The sequence below is a fragment of the Pinus tabuliformis genome, chromosome 2_2, assembly GCF_031772625.1.
Source record: "Pinus tabuliformis cultivar Carrire ecotype Pingquan chromosome 2_2, CPIR1, whole genome shotgun sequence".
Lineage (NCBI taxonomy): Eukaryota > Viridiplantae > Streptophyta > Pinopsida > Pinales > Pinaceae > Pinus > Pinus tabuliformis.
This window is the reverse complement of record NC_142300.1, coordinates 1,105,717,981-1,105,729,795: the sequence shown is the minus strand read 5'-3', so window position 1 is coordinate 1,105,729,795 and position 11,815 is coordinate 1,105,717,981. Positions and strand designations below refer to the sequence as shown.

General features: G+C 34.5%; 1 protein-coding gene across 1 annotated transcript; it reads right to left on the bottom strand.

Annotated features, from left to right (window-relative positions):
* Positions 1-496: 496 nt before the first annotated feature.
* On the bottom strand, positions 497-1,009 carry LOC149197257 (DNA damage-repair/toleration protein DRT100-like). The gene has a single exon (XM_089408621.1). It carries the CDS (start codon positions 1,007-1,009, stop codon positions 497-499), a length of 513 nt encoding a protein of 170 aa, XP_089264747.1.
* Between the last annotated feature and the right edge of the window lie 10,806 nt (positions 1,010-11,815).

Sequence of the window (11,815 nt, the reverse complement as noted above, 5' to 3'; positions counted from 1 at the left end):
ACATTACAATGAGCAACAGTATCTTATGCACTGCTGTGCATTTCTATATCAAAAGCATTTTTTTTGTTCGCACGAGATGTGCTACACTCTTAGTTTTAGCTCCCACTACATTTCTCAAAAATATTCAACGCACATTAAAAAAAAACTTACATGGTGTACATATGCCCATACCTCCGATATATATAATAAAACATTAAAATTTAAATTTCTTACCAAAACTTCTACAGGCACATTTAATTCATTAAATTATTTTAACGGCGGTCAACACAAAACTTGAATTTTACTCCACGCATGATTTTTAATTCGATGCAGGTTCGTATGCAACTTGGAACGATCGACGGAGGAGGTTGATGAAGTAGATCGGACGGTGGACGGAGATATCGGGAGGCCTTACTTGACTGAACGATAGCACCCGAGAAATGACGTCTGCTTATGTGTGGGGAGAGACGTGTGCCCAAATTTTATTGCATCGGGTTCAAAAATACGGAAACAACTTTCACTCAAAAGCGGTCCGAGATGAAAGGCGGTTTTGCTGAGTGGTTTGGGTGAGGTACGACTGCGTTGAAATTACATATTCAACATTGTTATCAAGACTAAGATGGTTCAAGGCTAAAAGGCGAGAAATAGAAGTTGGAATTATTCCACCTATATTTTTCCACCTCATAAGGGTAAATGTGCGAAGGTATGACAGGTTCCGGATGGATTCTGATATGCTTCCACTCATGTAAATGCTAGTGTTGCCTACGCCCATGGGATCCCCATCAAGAATGAGGCTCACCACCTGACCGCCATTGTTATCGCAGGACACGCCCTTCCATTTGCAGCAATCATTTCCCGTCCATGATTTAAGAGCTCCGCTCTGATCCTCCACGATACCGGCTTTGAAAGCCAATAAGGCAACATGGTCTTGTTCTACACATTGTGCTATCTTCTGTCCATGGCGTGAGTTTAAGGACATCAGTAGTAACACAGAAACGAATGCTAAGATTTCTGACCTGCGTTTCTCCATTGCGAAGCCAAGGAAATTGCAGAGGGTAATCAGAAACTTCTGGGCCCTGAGCATGAACTTTATGAAACCCACATTGCAGGAGAATCGAATCGAGTCGGTATTTAAATGATGAACGTGCTTTGTATGTTAGGGTTTCATCTTTGTATTTTAGGGTTTCGGATACAAACTAGTTGTCGGTCAGCTTTGATTATCAAAGAACGTTAAAATCTGGAAAACAAAGATGCGTCCAAGTGTTTTAGGGTTTTGTGCCAGGTTGGAATTTGGTTATTCAATTTTTACCCGGTAGTGCTGGTTTGAAGCTACAATTTTCACAATTCTCAAAATCATAATAAAATTGTAACCTATTTAAATCAGGTTGGAATTTGGTGATTCAATTTTTACCCGGCAGTGCTGGTTTGAAGCTACAATTTTCACATTTCTCAAAATCATAATGAAATTGTAACCTATTTAAATTACGCACTTTAAGAACATTTTTTTTCGCTGTAAAAAACAATTACCCAACCCTTCGACTCATCATTTCGTATAAACTTACGATGTGATTTTCATTGGAAATTTAATAATTTAATCTCTTGACTAATCATTTTTTTAACCATGAGATTTTCATTGGAAATTTAATAATTTAATCTTTTGACTAATCGTTTTTTAATATTTATTTGAATTGATTTGCATTGGAAATTTAATATTTAAATCATTTTCTGAACTTTACGTTTCAAATTCCAATTCAGTAGTATAGATGTTGTATTAAAGCATTTTCTAGACTTTATGTCTAAAATTAGGTAGTATAGATTTCGTGCATTTACTAGTCGAAGCCATTCTTTATCACTTTATATTTTTGTTTCACAATAATATATGTTATTTAAGTCACCTGTGTATTGCACTCCCTAGGCCACACCATCCCTTAACATTACTAGCTTTTTGCTCAAGAAATTTCGAATGGGTGAGCTCCACATCAAGGAGACTTAAAAGTACACCCCATCACCCTCTATACCCCAGGTTGACAATTTAATTTTAAATTTTATTATTTAAATTATTTTTTAAACTTATATTCTAAACAAAAATAATAAAAAACTTTAACAACTATAATATATTTTACGGTTGTTTCTACTTTTCGTTTGATGTTAAATTTCCCCAATATTTAAAAATATATTCTAATCAACACATTTAAATTACATAATATTTTATTGTTTTATTTTAATATATTTAAACATCTTATATTTATAAAAAAAATATATTCCAATTTAAATTTTAAACTACAAAGACTAATTTAGAATTTAACATGTATTCAAATCTTTGACTGTGACCAATTTTCCTACCTCTTATGTTGATTTATGCACCACGATATTCTAAAGGTATATTGTAGATTATGTTTTTCTTCGTATTATGCAATATTAAATATTTATTTATCCACCACCACGATCTGTGTACCATCACTATTTTTCAATGTATAGGGAGATTTCTTTTGAAAGGGAAGGTTCAAATAGGGCATTTTAACTTCCAGTTGAGGAATAACACATGTAATGTCCTTGTCCAGTGTCGACTTTAACTGTAACACTCATAGCCCACACTAGGACATTTCCATCCTTTGTTGGTGCAACCACATCCAATAACCCTTTAAAAATTGGTATGGACAAATATTCCCCTATATTCATTAATTCCAACAATGTCTCTAGCCTCCATCCAAAACGTAATTCTCTGTCAATACTACAAAACCTTATGACGTTTTATCTACCCTTTCATTGTATTCCCAACATGGTGATATACACATCTAAATGGAATTTACTTCTTTCACACAACAATTATAATTTACAGGCAACAATTAAAATTAATACATAACATAGAAAAGGGTTCATAAGAAATTGCAACATAACCAAGCGAATGTTACATAAATGCTTATATGTTCAATGTCAAACTAGCTACAAAATTTGATGTTCCTCCCAGTCATAGACCATGGTGTTCATTATGTGAAAGCAATCGGTCACCCTCGAGATAGGGCCTCAACACCATGGGGCAATTACTTGTCCAAATAGAGGTACATGTCTAGTACCATCAACCAACGAAGGTACCAAACCCAAAAAACGTCCAACCTATAGGCTCACGCCCACCATTAGTCTGCACCCAAGCATCACACACCCTTTTCTCCCCTGCAATCCCTTGGGTTGTGTCAACACCTTTAGTGTTCATTATTCTTAACATGAATGGTCTCAACTTTATGTATCTAGGAGATCTTACTACCCTTCCGAGTCTTCAAACTCTTGCATCATACGCTGGTAGCCTCCAACCTCGAAGATGACATACCCCATCATCCTACACCTAAGGAGTGCACATCCATCTTTACACCTGCAATCCCTCAGACTGTGTCACTACTTCCAAGGAATATTACTTCTAGTCAGGGATGGTTCCAATTTTTGGGCTCCTGTAGTTCGTGCTGCCATCCTTGGTTGTCCATTCTCATTCCCCATAGCTAACTGCCTCTCAAGGAAAACATGCTTCTTTCATGTGCATGAATTTTATTTTTGAAATTTGGCACCCCATAAAGTCACTTATGGACTTAGTTTATTTTCATGTTCCCCCCTTTTTAATTATTTCAAACTCATATTAGCCTTTTTTATTTTCTTATGGAGTTTGTCCCCTCGATACAATTTTTTTCTAATTCGGTTTGCAGCTATTATGTGTTTATTAGTATGCATAAGTTAAACAGATTTGCACAAATTAGGCACTCTAGACTCATAGCATATAAAATCATATACACATAAACACACCGGGCTCAAAACATATGCACAAACATACACACGCGTACATTGCCCCCAAAAAGTGATTCTCAGCTCATTAGCCTAATTAATATGTTTTGACTTAGCACCCTAAGTTTTTGATGTACATGGTATTTACAATACAAGTATTGGGTAGGGTTTTTACATCCCCCCCTCTTATTTATGCACTATCATTAGTGCAATATATGTACACATATATTCATTATGATTAAACCTACCTCATTATCCTTTATGGTTGCATTTTTTTGAGTTCTTTATGGAGATAGCCTCCTCATCTAGTTGAACAGATCTCAGACTCTAATCTTTCACATTGTACCTCTTTCTCCTTTAGCTTTCTACTCATCATCCTTTCTATTCTCCTTGCCTCTTCAATTTGTGTCTTCACATTAAGAATTTATTCCTTGTACTCATGCTCTCTCTCATCACATATCTGCATAAGTTTATTCAAGTCTTTGGTTTCATTCTTCAATCTTTCTATTTTAGTCAAGGCTATGCCAAGATTAGCTTGTCCTTCAACAATATTTTCTTCTTGGAAATCAAGTCGATTCACACTAGCATAGATCCCATTTGACTGAACACTTTTCTTTTTATAGAGATTTTCTTATTCTTCTTTCTCTTCTCTTTTTCTGTATTAGCACTACTAGTCTCTCCTTCATGAATGAGTTGCAACCTATCCCATATTTCTTTAGAAGAATTTAAATCTATTATTGTATCAAGATCCTTATTATGAATATTATTATACATAACACATTTTTCCTTAGCATTCCACTGCTTCTCTTGCACAGAGGGAGAGTCTTTATAGTAATCATCACATAATAGTTTCCGTACACCAGGTCCATAACATATCAGTTCATATTTTACTTATCTCTGCATTCATGAAAGTGTGTTTCACTTAGCACATGTCCACCTTGATAATCCATGACTTCACCAAATCTACCTTCAACATGTTAGGCTTACAGATAAGGAACCGACTGTAATACCAATTGATGAAAACTTGAATAAAATGATATGGGCGTTGAATCAAATTAGTACATTTATTGACATTAATTTGATTTGCTTTAAGCTCATTAACTAAAGCAATAAATGAGCATATTGAAATATAATTACTAACATATTTAATATGAAAACAATAAATAATAAGTAAACCAAAAACATCACATAAATACATAATAACAACACATACGAACACTAGATATAAGTGGAAACCCATAAAGGGAGAAAACCATGTGTTTTTGATTGTTGTGATGCAAAGGCAAGCTCCTACACCCTTACTACATTTGATTTTATTTAGGCTCCAAACTATAGGAGACTTCTACCTCAACTTTTATGCAAGCAACAACATGCATGGAATATCCAACTCTCATATGTTTTATGAGGGATACAAACGACAAGAGGCTCCTACCTCAACAGGCTCCAGCCGGATATTTCTTAAGCAACAACTTTAAAGGAGACCATAATCCCCTCATACAAAATGAAATGAATATGTTGGTTTACTTGGTCATCAATTCTACATATCTCCTTCTTTATTAAGTTTATAGAATAAAAATATTTTTCCCTAAACATTACCAAAATTTTATATAAATACATAAAATTCTTAAAAAATTGAATACTTTTCCAAAAGCATTGTTATACATTCTAAGATTTACGTGTACATTTAAAAATAAATTTCCATCTTTAAACTTTTTCCTTATCTTTATTATGCCAATAATGATCAAGGCTACGCTTCTACATACTCATCAATATTGAACATCTGGACCGTTGCACATTGTGGATACTTCTCTTCTCTTTCCTCCTATCTCTCTTCTCTTATGCATTATGGATAAAGAACAGATGCATGATAAATTACACAAGTTGCTACATGATCATACATAATAAGTTCACACATATAATCTCCAACATCTATGAATTATACAGATGATATTTGGGAACATATTTTATCACCAATTGGTTGTAAAGCTTAGACATTCCTCCCAGCCATAGGCCAAAGTACTCAAGAACTCTCAATAGCGGGTGACCTCAAAGTTGGGGCCTCACTCCACAGGGTTGAAGTCTCTCCTAGAATCAATTTCATCATGCATTCAATATTGATTGAATTATTACACTAGATGCCAACTTTAGAAATCTTTCGAGCCACAATGCCACATCCCTCACCTTACACAACCAAGAGAGTGCACCATTTCACTAACTCTATAGTCCATTACGATATCCCAAAAATCCATCTTGGGATTGAAGTGCAAACTAATTAGAAAATTTCAAAAAATGGTAGCTTTAGGATTTTCAACTTCCATTGGAAGGCCCTCAGGCACTCCCTCAACCTTATGTTGGGAATTTATCCCCAACACTTTCCCTTCCACCTCCAATCTTACCCCAAGCAACTAGGGAACTTTAGCCGTGGAATTTTAATAAGGTTTTCCATGTCTAATTATGAGGTCATAGGCTTGACTTCAATTATACTCTTACCTTCGAATATGTATCCTAATCCAAATCCACTAGCCACAATTTCCCCAACATGTAACTTTCCTACTTAAATCAAGAACTTCACATAGTATATTTTACTCATAGATCATTTCCTCAGGTTACTCAAAGAAAATATGGGTTTATTTGGACAAGGTCAATCAGAGGGAAAAGGAAATGACAACTCTTTGTTTGCATGTTTGAAGCAATCCAAGTATCAATAATAAATATTACTCGCCTTACAACCTCAATACTTCATCATCTCTTCTATCTTCATAATCTAGGTTTTATATGTCTAACTAACTTATGGGATTTCATGTTGTGAAGACTTAGTCATGGGTTCCACCACCCCATGAACTTCACCTTATGGAGCTCTATCCCTCCATTCTTGTCTCTAACTTGATATGCAAAAATAGTATTTTTATAACTCTTCATAACATGTGCTTAGGGACATGGGCCTTAACTTTAGTTCTACTTTGGCCTCAAAACACATAACATAGGCACATACACCAAAAAAAGAACTTAAATTACCAACTAAATAGAGATATTCACAATATAATATAAGGTTATTATCGGTGTTACATTAAGAGAATATGACATGGCCCACTTGAAAGTGTCCCCAGCAATTTAACGATAAATAACATATTATGATGGAAAAAGTTACCCAAGGGGATATAATCACAATCTTGTTATTCTTAAGAATCTATCTGAAAATTATTATATGTCAGAGAATCCATACATGAAGGAAAACATTTACTACTAGCACATTGATTGATAGCTTCATCAATGAATGGGCTAGTACAATTATCATTTTTGAAATCTTTGTTAACATCCCTACAATAAATACAAACTTTAATTACACCTTATTTGTTTTCGAATATGATGGGATTTACGACCAATTTGGTCAAGGGAATTTAATAATAAAAACAACATTAAGAAACTTTTCTAAATTTTCTTTCCTTCTTCATATCGATTAGTCAGAGCCTTCCCCAAGTAGGCTTATAGATATCGTATGTCTTCATCTCATGTTTGATAAACCCAACATCAATGCCTAGAATTTGCTCATCGCTCCAAGTGAAAACAAAATGAAATTCCTTAAATAAGCAACAATCTACACTTATTAATATGTTTTCATTGTTAAGGCTTTTTCAGTTAAGAATTTCCCAAGAAGACATATGGTCGAAACTTTGTGTTCATGTATAGGTCCCGACGTTGGAAAATGTGGTGTTAATTATAGAGCTTTTTTTTTGTATACGCACCTAGATCTTAGGGTTGGTGGTTAGCAAGTAAGCCTGATGGTACCTAGGGAGACTGAAAGCTTGAGCACACCTTATTCCCTCATGCATAGATTGCCCTGGTAAGGTATTTAGTCCATGGCATTGTGGTGCCTAAATTGTTAAGAGACCAATGGATAGATTGCCCTGGTCAGGAATATAGTCCATGGCATTTCCATGCCTAAATATTTTCATGGTTCATATAGTTGAGATCTTCCTTGTACTTGTATATGATGAATACCTCCTTAGTTAAGAGGGAGTGTTGGAAAATGTAACTAGGTTCAGTCTTCATTTAATGTATTTGAGTCATCTTATAATCACTTGTGAAAAGAATAAATAAAAGAGTTATTATTATTATTATTATTGTGACTTATTAAAGTAGGGGTTTCATGCTTGGGCTACCATGTTTTAGGTCAAAGTCCCCATTAAGGAATTATGCAATTTACTGTCAGTCAATAGAGTCATTGTACTTTTAAAGAGGCCCTTCTTGGGATTTTGAATCGTCTAAAAATGTTAAGTATTGAGTCAAATGTAATTTATGTATCCTCCACATAAAGTTTGGCCTGGAAAAGATCAAGTCGGACTAAGGACACTAATTAGACCTGACATGAAACTCATAAATACAAGCAACTCGAATTCATTTGGATCACTTCATCTCAAGCAAGTTTGATATGTCTAAGGAAGTTGGGAAGTGCGAAGTACGAATCTGGGAAGTGAAAGGAAGTGCGATTTGGGTGGAGTTTAAGGAGAAGAAGAAAAATAAAATTTTGGTGCATCTCTCTCTCTCTCTCTCTCTCTCTCTCTCTCTCTCTCTCTCTCTCTCTCTCTCTCTCTCTCTCTCTCTCTCTCTCTCTCTCTCTCTCTGTTTCGAGCCTATATTAGGAGATCAAAGTCTTTCAAATTTTGTTGATGTTGGAAGATGCCTGATGCTGAAAGATGCTACATAGTCGAAGTTGTTGGAAGAGAGGTCCAAGATTTGCAAGGCTGAATTGGTGTGTAGTGAAGGTTTGGTATTTCTCTAGGGTAAAGAGTCCCAAAGAATACTATTGAAAGGAATAGAATTTTGAGTAAGTTTCCCCGTTAGGGGGGTTTTTCCGTGTTATAGTGCCCACATATGGTGTCCATTGTTTTATGTTCTTTCGCTTTGGTAATTTATTGATTAACTAAAAGATAATATATAAATAATTGTAATAAAAAATCAAGAACATCACAAGTAATTATCAAGAATAAGAAAATCTTTCTGCCTTTTTGATTTTCTAACATCCTTGAGTCATTTCTACCCTTTTTGACATACATTTTGCATTCGATAGCTCTATGTCCAAATTCATTGCATAGATAACAATAACATAAAAATGATTTGTCTACGAAGTAAATGAATTCAATATTTTCTTTGTCTTACATTCTCCTTCAACATGTCCAGGTTCATAGCAAGAAAAACAGTTGATATCTGTCGAAGAAGAAAATAATATCCTTTTGAGATCTTCCAATTTTTCTCAATTTATCTCAAGTAGCAAGTGAAATTTTTCCAAATAAACATTTCTTCATATCATTTTTTCACTCTTGATGTTGCCACTTTTTTTTGTTTTCTTCTTTACAAATCTTGCTTTATCTACCTTCTTGTTATGCAGGTATATTTAGTGTTACTTCATTATCCTTTATGGTTGCATTTTTTTGAGTTCTTTATGGAGACAACCTCCTCTTCTAGTTGAACAGATCTCAGACTAATCTTTTACATTGTTTCTCCTTTAGCTTTCTAGTCATCATCCTTTCTATTCTCCTTGCCTCTTCAATTTGTGTCTTCACATTAACAATTTATTCCTTGTACTCATGCTCTCTCTCATCACATATCTGCGTAAGTTTATTCAAGTCTTTGGTTTCATTCTTCAATCTTTCTATTTGAGTCAAGGCTATGCCAAGATTAGCTTGTTCTTCAAATATATTTTCTTCTTGGAAATCAGGTCGATTCACACTAGCATCGACCTCATTTGACTGAACACTTTCCTTTTTATAGAGATTTTTCTTATTCTCCTTTCCCTTCTCGTTTTTTGTATTAGCGCTACTAGTCTCTCCTTCATGAATGAGTTGCAACCTATCCCATATTTCTTTAGAAGAATTTAAATCTATTATTCCATCAAGATCCTGATTATGAATATTATTATACATAACACATTTTTCCTTAGCATTCCATTATTTCTCTTGTGCAGAGGGAGAGTCTTTATAGTAATCATCACATAATAGTTTATCGTACACTAGGTCCATAACATATCAGTTCATATTTTACTTATCTCTGCATTAATGAAAGTGTGTTTCACTTAGCACATGTCCACCTTGATAATCCATGACTTCACCAAATCTACCTTCAACATGTTAGGCTTACAGATAAGGAACCCACTGTAATACCAATTGATGAAAACTTGAATAAAATGATATGGGGGTTGAATCAACTTAGTGCATGCATTGACATTAATTTGATTTGCTTTAAGCACATTAGTTAAAGCAATAAATGAGCAGGTCGAAATATAATGACTAACATGTTTAATATGCAGACAACAAATAATAAGTAAACCAAAAACATCACAAAAATACATAATAACGACACATATGGACACTAGATATAAGTGGAAACCCATAAAGGGAGAAAACCATGAGCTTTTTATTGTTGTGATCCAAAGGCAAGCTCCTACACCCTTACTACATTTGATTTTCTTTAGGCTCCAACCTATAGGAGACTTCTACCTCAACTTTTTTGCAAGCTACAACATGCATGGAATATCCAACTCCCATATGTTTTATGCGGGATACAAACCACAAGAGGCTCCTACCTCAACAAGCTCCAGCCTAATATTTCTTAATCAACAACTTTAAAGGAGACCATAATCCTTATTATGAATATTATGATACATAACACATTTTTCCTTAGCATTCCACTGTTTCTCTTACGCAGAGGGAGAGTCTTTATAGTAATCATCACATAATAGTTTCCGTACACTAGGTCCATAACATATCAGTTCATATTTTACTTATCTCTACATTCATGAAATTGTGTTTCACTTAGCACATGTCCACCTTGATAATCCATGACTTCACCAAATCTACCTTCAACATGTTAGGCCTACAGACAAGCAACGGACTGAAACACCAATTGATGAAAAATTGAATAAAATGATATGGGGGTCGAATCAACTTAGTACATTCATTGACATTAATTTGATTTGCTTTAAGCTCATTAACTAAAGCAATAAACGAGCAGATGGAAATATAATCACTAACATATTTAATATGCAAACAACAAATAATAAGTAAACCAAAAACATCACATAAATACATAATAAAAACACATATGGACACTAGATATAAGTGGAAACCCATAAAGGGAGAAAACCATGAGTTTTTTATTGTTGTGATGCAAAGGCAAGCTCCTACACCCTTACCACATTTGATTTTCTTTAGGCTCCAACCTATAGGAGACTTCTACCTCAACTTTTCTACAAGCTACAACATGCATGGAATATCCAACTCCCATATGTTTTATGCAGGATACAAACAACAAGAGGCTCCTACCTCAACAGGCCCCATCCTGATATTTCTTAAGCAACAACTTTAAAGAAGACCATAATCCCCTCATACAAAATGAAACGAATATGTTGGTTTACCTAGTCATCAATTCTACATATCTCCTTATTTATTACTTCCTCTTATCCCCTCCAAATACATTTCACATCAGTTTCATGTGTGCCAGGTAACCCCACTCAAGTGACGGTGGCATATGGATCCCAGTCTTGGCTAGACAATTGGAGAATAAGGGAGGAGATGGTCTTACAAAATCAAGATAATATTAAAAATATTATTGGTGCCAAATTTAAGGAAGAATTGTGAGTAAATAAAGAGTTGGAGGGAAAAAAGAATCTACAATATTATAAGGAGGCGATCAACCCCAATCTCTAAAACCATAGTTATCTCCATGTCTTGACTATTGTTAAGAATAAAGTAAACTTTTCCAAGATTAGAGTTACATTTCACGAGCTTCATAGTGAAACTAGGTGTTGCTTGATTCCTAAAACACCATGGGAAGGTGATGTTTTTTTTTTTGCTTAGATTCTCCATCTTATAGTCACTTTCTCTATAATTTTCAGAATATTTGTCATATTACCAACCTTTTTGATTTTTTAACTCAAGAAAAGATAATTCATGGGCGTACTTTGATGGATTATACAACTTTCCCCTTCCATGGGAGGTGTTGGTGGAAGACTATATTTCTCTATCACAAGATTTCTTTTTCTCATGTACTATTGGAAACTCCACAAATAATT

Coding starts and splice junctions, on each gene's coding strand:
- LOC149197257 (XM_089408621.1), bottom strand. CDS start 1,009: ATGGAGAAACGCAGGTCAGAAATCTTAGCATTCGTTTCTGTGTTACTA.